The sequence below is a fragment of the Trichomycterus rosablanca genome, chromosome 2 (genome assembly GCF_030014385.1).
Source record: "Trichomycterus rosablanca isolate fTriRos1 chromosome 2, fTriRos1.hap1, whole genome shotgun sequence".
Lineage (NCBI taxonomy): Eukaryota > Metazoa > Chordata > Actinopteri > Siluriformes > Trichomycteridae > Trichomycterus > Trichomycterus rosablanca.
The window spans coordinates 59,408,035-59,431,186 of NC_085989.1; the positions used below are offsets into that span (position 1 = coordinate 59,408,035).

General features: G+C 37.4%; 1 protein-coding gene and 1 long non-coding RNA gene across 2 annotated transcripts in view; both read left to right on the forward strand.

The window, feature by feature from the left end:
- Positions 1–23,152, forward strand: part of LOC134302972 (zinc finger protein 271-like) — a 48,712-nt gene that overhangs the window by 11,091 nt on the left and 14,469 nt on the right. Inside the window, exons 3-5 of the mRNA XM_062988200.1 lie at positions 9,977–10,709; positions 12,731–12,741; positions 17,197–18,158. Coding sequence (XP_062844270.1) covers positions 9,977–10,709; positions 12,731–12,741; positions 17,197–18,158 — 1,706 coding nt within the window. The remainder of the gene's footprint in view (positions 1–9,976; positions 10,710–12,730; positions 12,742–17,196; positions 18,159–23,152) is intronic.
- Positions 20,758–22,754, forward strand: LOC134336256 (uncharacterized). Its single transcript, XR_010015704.1, has 3 exons — positions 20,758–20,802; positions 21,901–22,004; positions 22,527–22,754. It is a non-coding gene; the product is annotated as an uncharacterized LOC134336256 (long non-coding RNA).

Below are 23,152 nucleotides of genomic sequence, written 5' to 3' on the forward strand. Positions count from 1 at the left end.
TCCCACAGTCCAAAAACATGCAAGTCAGTTAAATTGGAGATACAAAATTGTCCATGACTGTGTTTGATATGACCTTGTGAACTGATGAATCTTGTGTGAAGATAAACTACCGTTGCCTGTCATGAATCTAACAAGAAGTGTAAAACATGACATTAAAATCCTAATAAACAAACAAACAAACAGATTGTAAAAGGTATAAGAAAGAAAGAACAGAGTTAGAGAAGCATGTTGGAAAAAAAAACATGACATTAGAGAGACTGCTTGAAAGAACGTCTAGGACTGACTGTAGTCCTCTCTAAAGCTACCTGATACCCCTTTTCCACTGACGCGATTCCGGTTCAGTTCTGGTTTCCGAACTTGATTTTGAACCGGTCCCCGTGTTTCCACCGGAAAAAAGAGGTTCCAGATAGTGAACTAACGGGCCAATCTGGCACCACAGAATACTTGCAGTGTCAACCGTGACGTCACCTGTGGGCGTGTCATGTTGTACAGCATAGCGACAGCAACAATGGCGTCAGCTGGTGTCTCTTTTGGAGATTAATGCTTCATTTTTATATTTTAAAGTTCACCTGATTACATTTTGAGCCAATTTGCCGCTGATGTTTTCAAAGCACCTTTAAAAAGATGAATTGTGTGATACGATGTGGTAAAAGTGACCCGGACAGAACGAACAATGCTTAACGTGAAAAATAAAGCTTAACGTGGCTTATTATACTAAAACACTGAGCGATTAATTTGGGCAAATTCGCTTCTCACGTCAATGAACTAAAGAAAACAACAACTGCAACAAACACGTCACGTCTTCTTATCACCAACAGCTGATCCATGCTTTTGCATAAAAATTAACATCTGTAACAACAGCACAAATGTTCGCACATAATATACACACTCCGCCATGATATTACTACTCTTAACTTTTGTTAAGCAACGCCCACCGTTGATGATGCAGGCTTGGTTCTCAAAAACTGGTGGAAACGTGGGTCGGTTCTCTACAGAAAACCATGGTTCTAAGAAACCCGAACAGATCCGGTTCAAGAACCATGGTTCTTTTGGTGGAAAAGTGCTATCAGAGATACAGGGCTAATGGAGGTTTATTACTGCTAAGCTGCTGTTCAACTCCAGTCCAGTTGGTGGCGCTGGTGCGTCTTAAGTTGTTCTGCCAACCGCCATTAAACATCATAAGAAGAACAAGAAGCTGCTGTGTTTGTACTGTAGAGCCTCATCTGTAAGTAAAATATGTATTTAATTATAACCCTTATATTTAATTATAACTACATTCTAATTAATAATAAAACTAGAGTTCATAATAAAACATCACTGTGAGGATTTGAGGAGCTTTAACTCCAGTTTCATTTAAACACACAAACTGCTAGCTGCTCCGCTAACTGTTAGCATCACACATGATTCAGTACTGATGAACCGACTCATTTGAACAGATTAATCAATAAATCGTAACAGATTCAGAGTTTCTTCATTAATAAATGTAACATTTTTATATAAATCACATTTTCAGCTTTGTTTACAGTTTTTAATGTTTTATAAAAACACACCGAGTTCTTGTAGCTTTGTTTACAGGTTTTTTTACAGTTTTATAATCAAAGTTAAAAGTATTTGTACAGCACTATTTTCTACATTAGACGTAAATCTAAATTTAGTAGAAAAAAGTTACATGACATCCAGTTTTATGTCGTTTATACAATCCTCAATCGTACTGACTGCGCTTATAAAAGTAGTGAAAATTAACAGTAAAATTGTTTATAAATATTTTTTTTCTACTGGCAGCATGTATAGTGTAAATAATACCCAGCACTAACCCCTGTGGAACACCATATTTCTCTTATAGAACAAAAACGAGGACGTTAATAGACCCTCATTAATACAGTTTAGTACTATAGTTGGGACTAAATCCAGATTGTATTGTTTCATGACTTCAGTTTCTATGCAGAGTAGAATTGTGTTTGAAGTCATTATTTTTTGACCAAATTAAAAAATATTTGTTTACTCGGGCTTTTTATTTGTATTTGTTAACCAGGGATGTGTGGCTCCTAGGGGACTGTTTAATAGGGCTATGTGGCATTTTTTTCTTTCGTTAGAAATATTTAAAAAATCATGGTGAGTTGATGGTGAACTAGATGTAAAGAACGTCAGAAAGGTCTGAACTAAACTTCTGTAAACAGATTCTGTAATTTATCATTAATCCAAACGTAAGATTAATGTTTGAATTTGATGCCTGCAAAACCCTCTAAAATGTGTGGAACCAGCCAATATTAAACAAACAACACGACAAACAATCCCAGCTTGATTATCTGTTTGTCTGTCTATCAGATCTTTAATAATGCAGTCAGCAGAGGAGAGACACGTCACCCCTGTGGATCTACAACATGAAGGATTTTTAATAAAACAAGAGGAAGAAGATGGAAGTTACTTCTGTAAGTAAATATGGAGCATGATGCCACTTTTCCACCAGAGTGTGGTACAGTACAGTACAGTGTGGTACAGTATGGTACAGTACACTGTGGTACAGTACAGTGTGGTTAGTATTGGAGTCACTAATCAGTAGAAATAATAAGAGAATGTGGATAGTGGGATTAGAACCTGTACTGTACCATATTGTCCCGTGCTGATACACACGTCTGGATTTAAGCTTTAATCTAACTAGGATTTATTTGTGATTAGAAAATCAAACCCACAACCTTCAGTTTCCTCCAGTTGTTGAGTTTCTTCTTCACATATTGATGGAATTTCAGATGAAGGAGACTTAATCCCTGTGGAACTTGTCACCTCTGAGGAACATCTCACCCCAGAGGACCAACAGTGTGGAGGTTTCCAGATGAAGCCTGTGAAGAAGGAAGAACCTGAAGATAAAGATAAACTCAGTAAGATATTTTTATTGAATAGAATCAGAGGCACCTGGGATGAAGCATCATACAGTGAAAGCTTGTATTGTAAATACCACCCAACATTTTCTGCAACTTATACGTGGATGAGATGATTTATTTATTTAAGCTACAGAAATCAGGATATAAAAACAGTAGAACAAAAGCTTCAACCCTGCATCAATAAAATACACAAATGGTTTTAAAATATCCAAAAGTAAAACGAGATACATCAATTTCTGCCAGAACAGAAAACTACATCCAGATCCCAAACTCTTTTTAGATTGAGAACCCATAAAAATAGCAGAAACTACACGTTACCTGGGCTTAACACTAGACCAAAGACTCACATTCACTCCTCATATTAAAGCACTAAGAGATAAATGTTTCAAAAAACTAAAAATACTAAAAGTTCTAGCCAGTACTTAATGGGGAGCAGATCTTAATATACTGTTGCACCTATACAGAGCATTAATCAGAACAAAACTAGATGCTTCATATATGGATCAGCCTAAAAATCCTATCTCAAGAGCCTGAACACAATACACCATCTTGGGATCAGAATTGCCCTAGGAGCATACCACACCTCTCCCATCCAAAGTCTCTACATAGAGTCACAAGAACCCCCGCTTGAACTCAGTAGAATAAAACTAGCATTACAATACACAATCAGAATCATGAGCAACCCCAGAAACCCAGTATACAGAATAATACAGCCACCACGTCCCTTAACCCAACATAACAGACTCATTAAAATCCAACCATTTGGGATCAGAATCAAACCATACATAGACGACCTAAAACTCCAAGTCCAAATACAACAGCCCAGAACCCTCACAATACCATACCTCCTTGGGAAATCAAAAAATCTTTGACATTGCAGACAAAAGGAAAGGAACCACACACCCAAACATATATATCGACAACTTTATCAAAGTCAGAGAGGAATACCCGCACCACCAACCTATCTACATGGACGGATCCAAAACCACAGACCAGGTAACAGCAGCTGTATCTACAAACAGATACACAGACAGAGTTGAATTACCCCAACCCAGCTCCATCTACAGCGCAGAAGCCCAGGCCATAGTTATGGCACTAAAATATGCGGAAGGAAAACAAAAAAACAAAATCTTAATATGCACAGACTCACAATCACTCCTTTAAGCCCTGGAATCATGCACATCAGACCACCCTATACTTAACAATGTACAAAGGACAATCAATAAGCTAACAGAACTGACGTATGACATAAAGCTATGCTGGGTACCAGGACACAACGGAATAGAAGGGAACGAAAAAGCAGATCAATTAGTTAGAGAAACGCAACCAAAATACGGCCATTAAATGACACACGTGTTTAACATGGCGTAAAAATCCCAAATAAATAAATAACGCTTGTATTGTGGTAATCAGAGGCGATTTAACCTGCCTGTGGGCCCAGGGGCTACGGCTGGTTGTGGGCCCAGGGGCTACGGCTGGTTGTGGGCCCCCACGTATAGTTTTCATAAAATCAATACACAACGCAAGACAACAGAGTTCAGTGGCGTAACTAGGAGCTCATGGGGCCCAGTGCAAAAAAAAATGTTGGGCCCCCCTATATACAGTGGGGAAAATAAGTATTTGATCCCCTACTGATTTTGTAAGTTTACCCCCTTACAAAGACTTGAACGGTCTATAATTTTTATGGAAGGTTTATTTTAACAGAGAGAGACAGAATATCAACAAAAAATCCAGAAAAAAAAACATTAAATAAAGGTTATAAATTAATTTGTATTTAATTAAGGGAACTAAGTATTTGATCCCCTACCAACCAGCAAGAATTCTGACCCCCACAGACCGGTTATGTGCCCATGAGGCACACAAATTAGTCCTGTCCCTGTATAAAAGACACCTGTCACAGAATCAGTTTCTTTCATTCAAATCTCTCCACCACCATGGGCAAGACCAAAGAACTATCAAAGGACGTCAGGGACAAGATTGTAGACCTGCACAAGGCTGGAATGGGCTACAAGACCATCAGCAAGAAGCTTGGTGAGAAAGAGACCACTGTTAGTGCGATAATTTGAAAATGGAGCTCCATGCAAGATCTCACCTTGTGGGGTAAGGATGATTCTGAGAAAGGTGAGGTCAGCCCAGAACTACACGGGAGGTGCTTGTCAATGATCTCAAGGGAGCTGGGAGCACAGTCACCAAGAAAACCATTATTAACACACTTCGCCGTAATGGATTGAGATCCTGCAGTGCCCGCAAAGTCCCTCTGCTCAAGAAGGCTCATGTACAGGCCTGTCTGAAGTTTGCCAATGAACACCTGAATGATTCAGAGAAAGCTTGGGAGAATGTGATATGGTCAGATGAGACCAAAATTGAGCTCTTTGGCATCAACTCCACTCGCCGTGTTTGGAGGCAGAGAAATGCCCGGTGGGGATGGTGTTCTTGGGGTCATATCCAGCATTTCTCTGCTCCCAGCTTTAAAATAAACCCTCCATAAAAATTATAGACTGTTGAAGTCTTTGTAAGGGGGTAAACTTACAAAATCAGCAGGGGATCAAATACTTAATCTCCCCACTGTATATATATATATATATATATATATATATATATATATATATATATATATATATATATGGTGCTGGTCATAAAATTAGAAAATCATGAAAAAGTTGATTTATTTCAGTAATTCCATTCAAAAAGTGAAACTTTTATATTATGTTCATTTATTACACACAGACTGATATATTTAAAATGTTTATTTCTTTTAATGTTGATGATTATAACTGACAACTAATGAAAACCCCAAATTCAGTATCTCAGAAAATTAGAATATTACTTAAGACCAATACAAAAAAAGGATTTTTAGAAATGTTGGCCAACTGAAAAGTATGAAGATGAAAAGTATGAGCATGTACAGAACTCAATACTTAGTTGGGGCTCCTTTTGCCTGGATTACTGCAGCAATGCGGCGTGGCATGGAGTCCATCAGTCTGTGGCACTGCTCAGGTGTTATGAGAGCCCAGGTTGCTCTGATAGTGGCCTTCAGCTCTTCTGAATTGTTGGGTCTGGCGTATCGCATCTTCCTCTTCACAATAGCCTATAGATTTTCTATGGGGTTAAGGTCAGGCGAGTTTGCTGGCCAGTTAAGAACAGGGATACCATGGTCCTTAAACCAGGTACTGGTAGCTTTGGCACTGTGTGCAGGTGCCAAGTCCTGTTGGAAAATGAAATCTGCATCTCCATAAAGTTGGTCAGCAGCAGGAAGCATGAAGTGCTCTAAAACTTCCTGGTAGACGGCTGCGTTGACCTTGGACCTCAGAAAACACAGTGGACCAACACCAGCAGATGACATGGCACTCCAAACCATCACTGACTGTGGAAACTTTACACTGGACCTCAAGCAATGTGGATTCTGTACCTCTCCTCTCTTCCTCCAGACTCTGGGACTTTGATTTCCAAAGGTAATGAAAAATTTACTTTCATCAGAGAACATAACTTTGGACCACTCAGCAGTCATTTTTGTCTTTAGCCCAGGCGAGACGCTTTTGACGCTGTCTCTTGTTCAAGAGTGGCTTGACACAAGGAATGCGACAGCAGACGTCCAGCTACAGTCCACTCTTTGTGAATCTCCCCCACATTTTTGAATGGGTTTTGTTTCACAATCCTCTCCAGGGTGCGGTTATCCCTATTGCTTGTACACTTTTTTCTACCACATCTTTTCCTTCCCTTCGCCTCTCTATTAATGTGCTTGGACACAGAGCTCTGTGAACAGCCAGCCTCTTTAGCAATGACCTTTTGTGTCTTGCCCTCCTTGTGCAAGGTGTCAATGGTCGTCTTTTGGACAACTGTCAAGTCAGCAGTCTTCCCCATGATTGTGTAGCCTACAGAACTAGACTGAGAGACCATTTAAAGGCCTTTGCAGGTGTTTTGAGTTAATTAGCTGATTAGAGTGTGGCACCAGGTGTCTTCAATATTGTACCTCGTCACAATATTCAAATTTTCTGAGATACTGAATTTGGGGTTTTCATTAGTTGTCAGTTATAATCATCAACATTAAAAGAAATAAACATTCGAAATATATCAGTCTGTGTGTAATGAATGAATATAATATACAAGTTTGACTTTTTAAATGGAATTACTGAAATAAATCAACTTTTTCATGATATTCTAATTTTATGACCAGCACCAGTATATATATATATATATATATATATATATATATATATATATATATATATATATATATATATATATATATATATATATATATATATATACTGTATATACAGTATATATATATATACAGTACCAGTCAAAAGTTTGGACACACCCTCTTATTCAATGGTTTTTATTATTTTCTACATTGTAGATTAATACTGAAGACATCCAAACTATGAAGGAACACATATAGAATTATGTAGTAAACAAAAAAGTGTTAAACAAACCAAAATATGTTTTATATTTTAGATTCTTCAAAGTAGCCACCTTTTGCTTTGATGACAGCTTTGCACACTCTTGGCATTCTCTCAATCAGCTTAATGAGGTAGCCATGTAGAATGGTTTTCCAACAGTCTTGAAGGAGTTCACAGAGGTGCTGAGCACTTGTTGGCTGCTTTGCCTTCACTCTGCGGTCCAACTCATCCCAAACCATCTCAATTGGGTTTAGGTCAGGTGATTGTGGAGGCCAGGTCATCTTACACAGCACTCCATCACTCTCTTTCTTGGTCAAATAGCCTTTACATAGCCTGGAGGTGTGTTTGGGGTCATTGTCCTGTTGAAAAGCAAATGATGGTCCCAATAAGCGCAAACCAGATGGGATGGCATGTCACTTCAGAATGCTGTGATAGCCATGCTGGTTAAGTGTGCCTTGGATTTTGAATAAATCACCAACAGTATCACCAGCAAAGCACCCCCATACCATCACACCTCCTCCTCAATGCTTCACGGTGGGAACCACGCATGTACAAACCATCCGCTCACCTTTTCTGCGTCCCACATAGACACGGCGGGTGGAACCAAAAATGTCAAATTTGGACTCATCAGACCAAAGGACAGATTTTCACTGGTCTAATGTCCATTCCTTGTGTTTCTTGGCCCAGATAATTCTCTTCTAATTGTTGTTCCTCCTCAAAAGTGGCTTCTTTGCAGCAATTCGACCATGAAGGCCTGATTCACATAGTCTCCTCTGAACAGTTGATGTTGAGATGTGTTTGCTACTTGAACTCTGTGAAGCATTTATGTGGGCTCTAATCTTAGGTGCTGTTAATTTGCAGTTTCTGAGGCTGGTAACTCTGATGAAATTAACTCTTGACAAGGCACACATGTTGATTAAAAACCATTCTACGTGGCTACCTCATGAAGCTGATTGAGAGAATGCCAGGAGTGTGCAAAGCTGTCATCAAAGCAAATTTTGAAGAATCTAAAATATAAAACATATTTTGGTTTGTTTAACACTTTTTTGTTTACTACATAATTCTATACGTGTTTCTTCATAGTTTGGACGTCTTCAGTATTAATCTGCAATGTAGAAAATAAAAACAATCAAGAAAAACCATTGAATGAGAAGGTGTGTCCAAACATTTGACTGGTACTGTATATATAGGTCTAGTAACATTAAGCAGGTTACACAGATTCCCAAAATCCCTTGCTGTGCACTCACTGTGTATTGTGATTACATGTATTCTGATTTTTTATGTATTCATGTATTTCATTGTCTTTTAGTTATTTTTATATTTTACTTAACAAAAATATTGTCGTGTTTTTACTTTCACTATCGCAGCACTTTACCGCTAGCATTAGCCACTTGCTACTGTAGAGGGTCGGCTCACCTAGCCGCTGTCCGGTGGGGATGCTACAGGTCTTTTGCTGTGCGGTGGTGGAGGTGTGGGAATAATAGGCACACGACAGGGTCGAGTCACTTTAACTGTTTAGTCAGGACTTCAATGAGCGTTACAGCACTTTAGATCGACTAGTTCCAGAACCCGAACTTCAATGCTGGGACCATAAGGCGAGTCTCATATACAAAACTAACTGCAGAACGTCCGAACACACATGTATAAACCTGGTGCTGCATTCTGATTGGCTGAGCTGAATGTCACTCACATACTAGCTCTAACGTTCACATTGCTTAACTGAAACCACCAATCAGAATTACAGCAGCTCGTTTATCTGGCCAATCAACAGTTAGAAATATGAATAACGTGTAAATGATTTACAAAATCATTGGTTTGTAAGCTTCCCCCCGTTCTTATTAACCAAAATAACTAACGAAATAAATAAAAAATAAAACAGCCAATCCGGGGCCCTCAATTATTCGGGGCCCCTGGGCTGGAGCCCAGGTAAGCATGTGCATTAAATCACCCCTGTTGGTAATGCAGATCAGTGTGAGCAGGAAATGATGAATGCAGGATGAATCACGTTACAGGACTTTAGCATCGGATCTCAGTTTAACATTTACTAACAATCTTTATTATTTATAATGTTATAAATGTATTTTATTATTTATAATGTTATAAATGTAGTTTATTATTTATAATGTTATAAATGTATTTTATTATTTATAATGTTATAAATGTATTTTATTATTTATAATGTTATAAATGTATTTTATTATTTATAATGTTATAAATGTATTTTATTATTTATAATGTTATAAATGTAGTTTATTATTTATGTTATAAATGTATTTTACTTTTTTATTTTATAAATGTATTTTATTATTTATAATGTTATAAATGTTGTTTATTATTTATAATGTTGTAAATGTATTTTATTATTTATAATGTTATAAATGTATTTGATTCTTTTCTGCTTCAGAACTGAACAAGGATTTCTCCTGCTCCTCGTGTCCACGTTCCTCTACAACCCAAAATCACCTCCACAATCACATCAAGAGCTGCAACCATGATAAATATGATGATGCGCTGGTGAAGATTAAGACTGAACATGAGGATCTGACGCCCACCAGAAGCTCCAGTAATCAGCAAACGTCCTCTGGTACTGTCAGCATTAACACCTCTCTCAGTCCCACACAGGAAGAAGGAAACGTCTGCTCACAGTGTGGGAAGAGCTTTAGGTTGCAGAGGGAACTCAAAATACACCAGCACATTCACACTGGAGAGAAACCGTATCCGTGCTCTCAGTGTGGGAAGAGTTTTAGGTACCAGAGTGATCTCAAAATACACCAGCGCATTCACACTGGAGAGAAACCATATCAGTGCTCACAGTGTGGGAAGAGTTTTAAAACACTGAGTCATCTCAAAAGACACCAGCACATTCACACTGGAGAGAAACTATATCAGTGCTCACAGTGTGGGAAGAGTTTTAATTGTCAGAGTAATCTGAAGAAACACCAGCGCATTCACACTGGAGAGAAACCATATCAGTGCTCACAGTGTGGGAAGAGTTTTAATTGTCACAGTAATCTGAAAATACACCAGCGCATTCACACTGGAGAGAAACTATATCAGTGCTCACAGTGTGGAAAGAGTTTTAATTGTCACAGTAATCTGAAAATACACCAGCGCATTCACACTGGAGAGAAACTGTATCAGTGCTCACAATGTGGAAAGAGGTTTAATCAACAGAGTAATCTCAAAATACACCAGCGCATTCACACTGGAGAGAAACTGTATCAGTGCTCACAATGTGGAAAGAGTTTTTATACACAGAGTCATCTCAAAATACACCAGCGCATTCACACTGGAGAGAAACCGCATCAGTGCTCACAGTGTGGAAAGGGTTTTAATACACAAAGTAATCTTAAAAAACACCAGCGCATTCACACTGTAGAGAAACCATATCAGTGCTCACAGTGTGGAAAGAGTTTTAATCATCAGAGTGCTCTCAGAAGGCACAAGCGCATTCACACTGGAGAGAAGCCATATCTGTGCTTACAATGTGCAAAGAGTTTTAATTGCGATAGTCGTCTCATAGAACACCAGCGCATTCACACTGGAGAGAAACCATATCAGTGCTCACAGTGTGGGAAGAGTTTTAATCAAGGCAAGCAGTAGCCTAGTGGTTAAGGTACTGGACTAGTAACCAGAAGGTCGCTGGTTCAAGCCCCACCACTGCCAGGTTGCTGCTGTTGGGCCCTTGAGCAAGGCCCTTAACCCTCAATTGCTCAGACTGTATACTGTAATGTAAGTCGCTTTGGATAAAGGCGTCTGCTAAATGCGTAAAATGTAAATGTAATCAACAGAGTTATCTCAAAATACACCAGCGCATTCACACTGGAGAAAAACCCTATCAGTGCTCACAGTGTGGGAAGAGTTGTAATCAACAAAGTAATCTCACAATACACCAGCGCATTCATACTGGACAGAAATTGTGTCAGTGATCTTAGTGTTTGATTAAACAAGCAAGTGTGTGAGCAGTTGTATGTGTATGTGCAGGTGAGTAAGTCATATCTTCAGGTGTGTTAATGTTGTATCCAGTGTGTGTTTATGTGTAACTATTGAGAGGATGTGATCTAATACTGATCTGCAGGAAGTGGTTACTGAAAATAAATGAATGAATCACTTAGTTGTCTTGTATTGACCATCCTGTTACCTGCTCTAGGATCAGTTCTGAACCCTCTACAACTTGGCCTGCCCACAATTGACGTCGCGGTTTGGGCTGAAAACCTAGTATTATTTGGTGCTTTCTAAAAACCTTCTGAAACCTTCTGAATGCAGCTCCATCCAGCTAGCATCAAGATCTTCTTTAGGCTGGATTATTCATCAGGGTTTAATCTGTAGAACTTGTTACAGGATCAATCAACAGGGTTGCTGAATAGAATTCAGTGGTAAATGGTTAAATACAGTAAACTATAATAAAGAGCACTGCAACCTTGACCAGGGTTACAATGAATGTGGTGTTGATATCAGACTGCAGTCCAGTAGAGGCACCAATTAACCTGAAAAGACTGTATAGAGTTTTTTGCAAATGACTCAGTAAAATATCAAGTTGTTGATATACAAGTGCCATTAAGTAGAGGTTACAACTATCATAAGTACAAAACATGGAATTATGGGACATAATCGATACAGGGTGTTTTGCTTGAAGACAATTTTCAGGTACTGTCTAGAATTTTTTGCAAAATATCAAGAAGTCACTACAGTCATATTCCAATACACAGGGCAACATCAGCGTCTGATTCAAACATTATACAGAATAGAGAATCACCCCACTGGACTCTGTAAACACTGTAATACACAGGAAACAGTCAAACTCAGATTAACAGATTGTAAAAGTTATAAGAAAGAAAGAACAGAGTTAGAGAAGCATGTTGGAAAACAAAACAAGACATTAGAGAAACTACTTGGAAGAACGTCTAGGACTGACTGTAGTCCTCTCTAAAGCTAGCTGAGAGATACAGGGCTAATGGAGGTTTATTACTGCTAAGCTGCTGTTCAACTCCAGTCCAGTTGGCGGCGCTGGTGCGTCTTAAGTTGTTCTTCCAACCGCCATTAAACATCATAAGAAGAACAAGAAGCTGCTGTGTTTGTACTGTAGAGCCTCATCTGTAAGTAAAATATGTATTTAATTATAACTCTTATATTTAATTATAAACTACTATTAATTAATAATAAAACTAGAGTTCATAATAAAACATCACTGTGAGGATTTGAGGAGCTTTAACTCCAGTTTCATTTAAACACACAAACTGCTAGCTGCTCTGCTAACTGTTAGCATCACACATGAATCAGCACTGATGAACCGATGAATCAGTTATTTAGATATAAACGCGTCACGTGTTCAGCTTTGTTTACAAAATTTAATGTTTTATACAAACACACCGAGTTCTTGTAGCTTTGTTTACAGGTTATTTACATGTTGTTTACAGGTTGTTTACAGGCTTTACAGGTTGTTTACAGGTTATTTACAGGTTGTTTACAGGTTATTTACAGGTTGTTTACAGGCTTTACATGTTGTTTACAGGTTGTTTACAGGTTATTTACAGGATGTTTACAGGTTATTTACAGGTTGTTTACAGGCTTTACATGTTGTTTACAGGTTATTTACAGGTTGTTTACAGGTTGTTTACAGGTTATTTACAGGATGTTTACAGGTTGTTTACAGGTTGTTTACAGGTTATTTACAGGTTATTTACAGGTTGTTTACAGGCTTTACATGTTGTTTACAGGTTGTTTACAGGTTATTTACAGGATGTTTACAGGTTATTTACAGGTTGTTTACAGGCTTTACAGGTTGTTTACAGGTTGTTTACAGGTTGTTTACAGGTTGTTTACAGGTTATTTACAGGCTTTACATGTTGTTTACAGGTTGTTTACAGGTTATTTACAGGTTGTTTACAGGTTATTTACAGGTTGTTTACAGGTTGTTTACAGGCTTTACATGTTGTTTACAGGTTATTTACAGGTTGTTTACAGGTTGTTTACAGGTTGTTTACAGGTTATTTACAGGATGTTTACAGGTTGTTTACAGGTTTATAGTAAAAGTTAACAGTATTAGTACAGCATGTTATTGGGAGTGGATAATAAACTAGATGTAAAGAACAGAAAGGTTTGAACTAAACTTCTGTAAACAGATTCTGTCATTTATCATGAATCCAAACGTAAGAATCTGTGATTTCTTCCCAGTTACAAAAACACATTTCTTATGTTTAGGCTGATTCATGTATTTTGGAAATGTTTGATTGAACCAGTTTTAAGTTTGACTTAATAATTTAACTTTGGGCCACAAAACTGCTTCCACCAAACTGCAGAAGTTCTACTGGAGATCTTTTCTGTCTGATGCTGCTCAGTTCCACAATAGTTTCAACATTTCACCCTGTTTACAGCCTCACAGCTTAACAATAGGCAGTTAAAACATTCTCATTCCCTTTAAAGAGAAATAAACTACATCTGTCTGTCTGTCCATTAGATCTGTAATAATGCAGTCAGCAGAAGAGAGACACGTCGCCCCTGTAGATCTACAACATGAAGGATTCCAGAAGAAACTAATAAAAAAGGAGGAGGATGAAGATGATGATGATGATTTCTTCTGTAAGTAAATGTGGAGCATGATGCCACTTTTCCACCAGACAGTGTGGTACAGTACAGTATGGTCCACAGGGGAGACCATGATCTATTCCAGACATGAAGATTTAGACCATGACCACACCCAGGGAGTAGGGCTTACTGATGTCTCCAGAAGCTACAAGAGCACTGATCTCTTGGGTGCCAGTCTTGCCACGACTTATGTTGGCAAGATTCAACTCCAAGGGAAGAAAGATCACCATTATCCAGTGCTCTGCAACAACTAATGTAGCAAAAGAAGAGAAGAAGGAAGAGTTCTACAGTTCTCTGCAAGCGCTGTTCAATTCCACGCCATGGAGAGACTTGAAGATCATCATGGGCGATCTGAACGCCAAAGTAGGCGATGACAACACAGACAGAAAACTTATCGTGGGAAAGCGTGGTGTCGGAGAGCTGTTCACGGACGTTCAATGACCTGATCATTGGCGGCACATTTTCTCTGCACAAGAAGATCCACAAGACCACTTGGACATCCCCAGACGGAAAGGTCAAAAATCAGACCATATCACCATTCATCGTAAGTGGAGAAGATGTCTGTTAGATAATAAGGAACAGGTTTGAGGTGCTGGAGGGGCTGATTGAGGAAACAGTCACAGAACATTGGATAAAGCTTCAAGAAACCTGGAAGACCGCCTACACTGGAGGACCTGGAAAGAACACTTGACACCTGGACAAAGATAGAAGAGAGAATGAAGCTGAAGCAGGAAATCAACCAGTGCAAAGAAGACCTCAGAGCAAAGTACTGGGAAGTGAACTGAAAAGCTCGTCAAAACAACATGAAGAGGCTTTACGGAATTACACGTACCCTGTCTGGAAAAAACCTCAACCCCAGCAAACCAGTCAAAGAGAAAACCAGAAGAATCATCACCACTGAGACCGAACAGAGATTGTGTTTGGTGGAGCACTTTGAGGAGATTCTTAATCGACCACCAGCACCATCAGTAGCTGACATCCCACAGCTACCGTTCGAAGCCGAGTCAACAAAGTCAGGCTAAGGCAGTCCTCCTGTATTGGTGACAAACACCATCACCAATAAGCTTCAGACCTTCAGTAACAGATGCCTGCGCCACATCCTCAACATCAAGAGGCCTGAGAAGATCTCCAACACAGACCTGTGGGTAGGAACCTGCCAGAAACCCATCAGCCAGGACATAAAGAAACGGAAGTGGAGTTGGATTGGCCAGACCCTACACAAACCGGCCCGGTAACATCACAAGACAAGCCCTGGACTGGAACCCACAGAGGAAACGCAGAGTGGGAAGGCCAAAGCAGACGTGGAGGGCAAGGCAAGAGACCTATCATGGACCCAGCTGAGGAGAACACACAGGGTGTGGAGGGGTGTGGTTGCGGCTCTTTGCTCCACAAGGAGCCTCCAGGTATAATGATAATGAATGTCAGTAGAAATAATAAGAGAATGTGGATAGTGGGATTAGAACCTGTACTGTACCGTACTGTCCTGTGCTGCTACACTCCAGTCTGGATTTAAGTTTTAATCTAACTACATTTATTTATGATTATAAAACCAAACCCACAACCTTCAGTTTCCTCCAGTTGTTGAGTTTCTTCTTCTCATGTTGATTAATTTCAGGTGAAGGATCCATAATCCCTGTGGTCACCTCTGAGGAACACTTTACCCCAGAGGACCAACAGTGTGGAGGTTTCCAGATGAAGCCTGTGAAGAAGGAAGAAGCTGAAGATAAAGATGAACTCAGTAAGATTTTTCTTTGGGTTCTAATTTATAAAATCTCAGTTTGGGTGAACAAACATTTACTAACAATCTTTATTATTTATAATGTTATAAATATATTTTATTATTTATAATGTTATAAATGTATTTTATTATTTATAATGTTATAAATGTATTTTATTATTTATAAAGTTATAAACATATTTTATTATTTATAATGTTATAAATGTATTTTATTATTTATAAAGTTATAAATGTATTTTATTATTTATAAAGTTATAAACATATTTTATTATTTATAATGTTATAAATGTATTTTATTATTTATAATGTTATAAATGTAGTTTATTATTTATAATGTTATAAATGTATTTTATTATTTATAATGTTATAAATGTATTTTATTATTTATAATGTTATAAATGTAGTTTATTATTTATAATGTTATAAATGTATTTTATTATTTATAATGTTATAAATGTATTTTATTATTTATAATGTTATAAATGTATTTTATTATTTATAATGTTATAAACGTATTTTATTATTTATAATGTTATAAATGTATTTTATTATTTATAAAGTTATAAACATATTTTATTATTTATAATGTTATAAATGTATTTTACTTTTTTATTTTATAAATGTATTTTATTATTTATAATGTTATAAATGTTGTTTATTATTTATAAAGTTATAAACATATTTTATTATTTATAATGTTATAAATGTATTTTATTATTTATAAAGTTATAAACATATTTTATTATTTATAATGTTATAAATGTATTTTATTATTTATAATGTTATAAATGTATTTTATTATTTATAATGTTATAAATGTATTTTATTATTTATAATGTTATAAATGTAGTTTATTATTTATAATGTTATAAATGTATTTTATTATTTATAATGTTATAAATGTATTTTATTATTTATAATGTTATAAATGTATTTTATTATTTATAATGTTATAAACGTATTTTATTATTTATAATGTTATAAATGTATTTTATTATTTATAAAGTTATAAACATATTTTATTATTTATAATGTTATAAATGTATTTTACTTTTTTATTTTATAAATGTATTTTATTATTTATAATGTTATAAATGTTGTTTATTATTTATAATGTTGTAAATTTATTTTATTATTTATAATGTTATAAATGTTGTTTATTATTTATAATGTTGTAAATGTATTTTATTATTTATAATGTTATAAATGTATTTTATTATTTATAATGTTATAAATGTATTTTATTATTTATAATGTTATAAATGTAGTTTATTATTTATCATGTTATAAATGTATTTGATTATTTTCTGCTTCAGAACTGAACAAGGATTTCTCCTGCTCCTCGTGTCCACGTTCCTCTACAACCCAAAATCACCTCCACAATCACATCAAGAGCTGCAACCATGATAAATATGATGCGCTGGTGAAGATTAAGACTGAACATGAGGATCTGACGCCCACCAGAAGCTCCAGTAATCAGCAAACGTCCTCTGGGACTGTCAGCATTAACACCTCTCTCAGTCCCACACAGGAAGAAGGAAACGTCTGCTCACAGTGTGGGAAGAGCTTTAGATTCCAGAGTGGTCTCAAGGAACACCAGCGCATTCACACTGGAGAAAAACCATATCAGTGCTCTCAGTGTGGGAAGAGCTTTAATACACATAGTGATCTCAAAAAACACCAGCGCATTCACACTGGAGAGAAACCGTATCAGTGCTCACAGTGTGAGAAGAGTTTTAATCAACAGAGCAATCTCAAAATACACCAGCGCATTCACACTGGAGAAAAACCATATCAGTGCTCACAGTGTGGGAAGTGTTTTAATTGTCAGAGTGATCTCAAAAAACACCAGCGCATTCACACTGGAGAGAAACCGTATCAGTGCTCACAGTGTGTGAAGAGTTTTAATCAACAGAGCAATCTCAAAATACACCAGCGCATTCACACTGGAGAGAAACCGTATCAGTGCTCACAGTGTGGGAAGAGTTTTAATCAACAGGGTGATCTCAAAATACACCAGCGCATTCACACTGGAGAGAAACCGTATCAGTGCTCACAGTGTGGGAGGAGTTTTAATCGCCAGAGTCATCTCAAAGAACACCAGCGCATTCACACTGGAGAGAAACCGTATCAGTGCTCACAGTGTGGGAGGAGTTTTAATCGCCAGAGTAATCTCAAAGAACACCAGCGCATTCACACTGAAGAGAAACCATATCAGTGCTCACAGTGTGGAAAAAGTTTTAATCAACAGAGTGATCTCAAAAAACACCAGCGCAATCACACTGGAGAGAAGCCATATCTGTGCTTACAATGTAAGAAGAGTTTTAATCGCCAGAGTCGTCTCAAAGAACACCAGCGCATTCACACTGGAGAAAAACCGTATCAGTGTTCACAGTGTGGGAAGAGTTTTAATCAACAGAGTTATCTCAAAATACACCAGCGCATTCACACTGGAGAAAAACCCTATCTGTGCTTACAGTGTGGGAAGAGTTTTAATCAACAAAGTAATCTCACAATACACCAGCGCATTCACACTGGACAGAAATCGTATCAGTGATCTTAGTGTTTGATTAAATGAGCAAGTGTGTGAGCAGTTGTATGTGTATGTGCAGGTGAGTAAGTAATATCTTCAGGTGGAGTAATGTTGTATCCAGGGTGTGTTTATGTGAAACTATTGAGAGGATGTGATCTAATACTGATCTGCAGGAAGTGGTTAATAAAAATAAATGAATGAATCACTTTGTTGTCTCGTATTGACCATCCTGTTACCTGCTCTAGGATCACTTCTGAACCCTCTACAACTTGGCCTGCCCACAACTGGCGTCACGGTTTGGGCTGAAACCTAGTATTATTTGGTGCCTTCTAAAAACCTTCTAAAATCTTCTGACTGCATCTCTATCCACCTAGCATCAAGATCTTCTTTAGGCTGGATTATTCATCAGGGTTTAATCAGCATTAACACAGCTAAATATTTTATTATTTAAGAAATACAGGGTTGGTGAATAGGATTCAGTAGTAAATGGTTAAATACAGTAAACTATAATAAAGAGCACTGCAACCTTGACCAGGGTTACAGTGAATGTGGTGTTGATATCAGACTGCAGTCCAGTAGAGGCACCAATTAACCTGAAAAGACTGTATAGAGTTTTTTGCAAATGACTCAGTAAAATATCAAGTTGTTGATATACAAGTGCCATTAAGTAGAGGTTACAACTATCATAAGTACAAAACATGGAATTATGGGAAATAATCGATACAGGGTGTCTTGCTTGAAGACCATTTTCAGGTAATATCTAAACTTAACAGAAAAAAACAGGACAGAAGTTTTCCAGAATCAATTATGAAACCAGTAGGTTATATATAATAAGGTCCACCTTTTAAATCTATCTTACCTGTGTCCACGGCAGCAGGACAGCCACACAGGCCAGTGTCTCTCCCCCCCCCCCCCCCCCCCCCCCCCCCATCCCAACACAGACATATCTCACTGGTTTACAATGTTATGACAGGTTTCCATTCGCTCAGACTGTAGCAACCGCTCAGGTATGTGAAGAACAAGTTTTATAAGTAACATCTGAGTCAACATGTGATAAACAGTTTTTATAAGTGGGTCAGGATGATCGTGACCTCTCAAATGAGCAGAAAAACTAGTTTCCTAAGCGAGTTGGAGGATGAGGTGAGAGTCACTACAGTCATATTCCAATGCACGGGGCAACATTAGCGCCAAATTCAAACATTACACATAATAAGGAAACACCCCACTAGTGTCTGTAAACACTGTAATACACAGGAAACAGTCAAACTCAGATTAACAGATTGTAAGGGCGTCACGGTGGCTAAGTGGGTAGCACTGTCACCTCACAGCAAGAAGCTCCTGGGTTCGATCCCCAGGTGGTAGGGTCCAGGTCCTTTCTGTGTGGAGTTTGCATGTTCTCCCTGTGTCTGTGTGGGTTTCCTGCAGGTGCTCCGGTTTCCTCCCACAGTCCAAAAACATGCAAGTCAGTTAAATTGGAGATACAAAATTGTCCATGACTGTGTTTGATATGACCTTGTGAACTGATGAATCTTGTGTGAAGATAAACTACCGTTGCCTGTCATGAATCTAACAAGAAGTGTAAAACATGACATTAAAATCCTAATAAACAAACAAACAAACAGATTGTAAAAGGTATAAGAAAGAAAGAACAGAGTTAGAGAAGCATGTTGGAAAAAAAAACATGACATTAGAGAGACTGCTTGAAAGAACGTCTAGGACTGACTGTAGTCCTCTCTAAAGCTACCTGATACCCCTTTTCCACTGACGCGATTCCGGTTCAGTTCTGGTTTCCGAACTTGATTTTGAACCGGTCCCCGTGTTTCCACCGGAAAAAAGAGGTTCCAGATAGTGAACTAACGGGCCAATCTGGCACCACAGAATACTTGCAGTGTCAACCGTGACGTCACCTGTGGGCGTGTCATGTTGTACAGCATAGCGACAGCAACAATGGCGTCAGCTGGTGTCTCTTTTGGAGATTAATGCTTCATTTTTATATTTTAAAGTTCACCTGATTACATTTTGAGCCAATTTGCCGCTGATGTTTTCAAAGCACCTTTAAAAAGATGAATTGTGTGATACGATGTGGTAAAAGTGACCCGGACAGAACGAACAATGCTTAACGTGAAAAATAAAGCTTAACGTGGCTTATTATACTAAAACACTGAGCGATTAATTTGGGCAAATTCGCTTCTCACGTCAATGAACTAAAGAAAACAACAACTGCAACAAACACGTCACGTCTTCTTATCACCAACAGCTGATCCATGCTTTTGCATAAAAATTAACATCTGTAACAACAGCACAAATGTTCGCACATAATATACACACTCCGCCATGATATTACTACTCTTAACTTTTGTTAAGCAACGCCCACCGTTGATGATGCAGGCTTGGTTCTCAAAAACTGGTGGAAACGTGGGTCGGTTCTCTACAGAAAACCATGGTTCTAAGAAACCCGAACAGATCCGGTTCAAGAACCATGGTTCTTTTGGTGGAAAAGTGCTATCAGAGATACAGGGCTAATGGAGGTTTATTACTGCTAAGCTGCTGTTCAACTCCAGTCCAGTTGGTGGCGCTGGTGCGTCTTAAGTTGTTCTGCCAACCGCCATTAAACATCATAAGAAGAACAAGAAGCTGCTGTGTTTGTACTGTAGAGCCTCATCTGTAAGTAAAATATGTATTTAATTATAACCCTTATTTTTAATTATAACTACATTCTAATTAATAATAAAACTAGAGTTCATAATAAAACATCACTGTGAGGATTTGAGGAGCTTTAACTCCAGTTTCATTTAAACACAAACTGCTAGCTGCTGCGCTAACTGTTAGCATCACACATGATTCAGTACTGATGAACCGATTCATTTGAACAGATTAATCAATAAATCGTAACAGATTCAGAGTTTCTTCATTAATAAATTGAACATTTTTATATAAATCACATTTTCAGCTTTGTTTACAGTTTTTAATGTTTTATAAAAACACACCGAGTTCTTGTAGCTCTGTTTACAGGTTGTTTTACAGTTTTATAATCAAAGTTAAAAGTATTTGTACAGCACTATTTTCTACATTAGACGTAAATCTAAATTTAGTAGAAAAAAGTTACATGACATCCAGTTTTATGTCGTTTATACAATCCTCAATCGTACTTACTGCGCTTATAAAAGTAGTGAAAATTAACAGTAAAATTGTTTATAAATATTTTTTTTCTACTGGCAGCATGTATAGTGTAAATAATACCCAGCACTAACCCCTGTGGAACACCATATTTCTCTTATAGAACAAAAACGAGGACGTTAATAGACCCTCATTAATACAGTTTAGTACTATAGTTGGGACTAAATCCAGATTGTATTGTTTCATGACTTCAGTTTCTATGCAGAGTAGAATTGTGTTTGAAGTCATTATTTTTTGACCAAATTAAAAAATATTTGTTTACTCGGGCTTTTTATTTGTATTTGTTAACCAGGGATGTGTGGCTCCTAGGGGACTGTTTAATAGGGCTATGTGGCATTTTTTTCTTTCGTTAGAAATATTTAAAAAATCATGGTGAGTTGATGGTGAACTAGATGTAAAGAACGTCAGAAAGGTCTGAACTAAACTTCTGTAAACAGATTCTGTAATTTATCATTAATCCAAACGTAAGATTAATGTTTGAATTTGATGCCTGCAAAACCCTCTAAAATGTGTGGAACCAGCCAATATTAAACAAACAACATGACAAACAATCCCAGCTTGATTATCTGTTTGTCTGTCTATCAGATCTTTAATAATGCAGTCAGCAGAGGAGAGACACGTCACCCCTGTGGATCTACAACATGAAGGATTTCTAATAAAACAAGAGGAAGAAGATGGAAGTTACTTCTGTAAGTAAATATGGAGCATGATGCCACTTTTCCACCAGACAGTGTGGTACAGTACAGTGTGGTACAGTACAGTATGGTACAGTATAGTATGGTACAGTACAGTACAGTGTGGTGCAGTACAGTATGGTACAGTATAGTATGGTACAGTACAGTGTGGTACAGTACAGTGAGGTACAGTACAGTATGGTACAGTACAGTGTGGTACAGTACGGTATGGTACAGTACAGTATGGTACAGTACAGTGTGGTACAGTACAGTGGGGTACAGTACAGTATGGTACAGTACAGTATGGTACAGTACAGTATGGTTAGTATTGGAGTCACTAATCAGTAGAAATAATAAGAGAATGTGGATAGTGGGATTAGAACCTGTACTGTACCGTATTGTCCCATGCTGATACACTCCAGTCTGGATTTAAGTTTTAATCTAACTAGGATTTATTTGTGATTGGAAAATCAAACCCACAACCTTCAGTTTCCTCCAGTTGTTGAGTTTCTTCTTTTCATATTGATGGAATTTCAGATGAAGGAGACTTAATCCCTGTGGAACTTGTCACCTCTGAGGAACATCTCTCCCCAGTGTACCAACAGTGTGGAGGTTTCCAGATGAAGCCTGTGAAGAAGGAAGAACCTGAAGATAAAGATGAACTTAGTAAGATATTTGTATTGAATAGAATCAGAGGCACCTGGGATGAAGCATCATACAGTGAAAGCTTGTATTGTAAATACCACCCAACATTTTCTGCAACTTATACGTGGATGAGATGATTTATTTATTTAAGCTACAGAAATCAGGATATAAAAACAGTAGAACAAAAGCTTCAACCCTGCATCAATAAAATACACAAATGGTTTTAAAATATCCAAAAGTAAAACGAGATACATCAATTTCTGCCAGAACAGAAAACTACATCCAGATCCCAAACTCTTTTTAGATTGAGAACCCATAAAAATAGCAGAAACTACACGTTACCTGGGCTTAACACTAGACCAAAGACTCACATTCACTCCTCATATTAAAGCACTTACTAAGAGATAAATGTTTTAAAAAACTAAAAATACTAAAAGTTCTAGCCAGTACTTAATGGGGAGCAGATCTTAATATACTGTTGCACCTATACAGAGCATTAATCAGAACAAAACTAAATG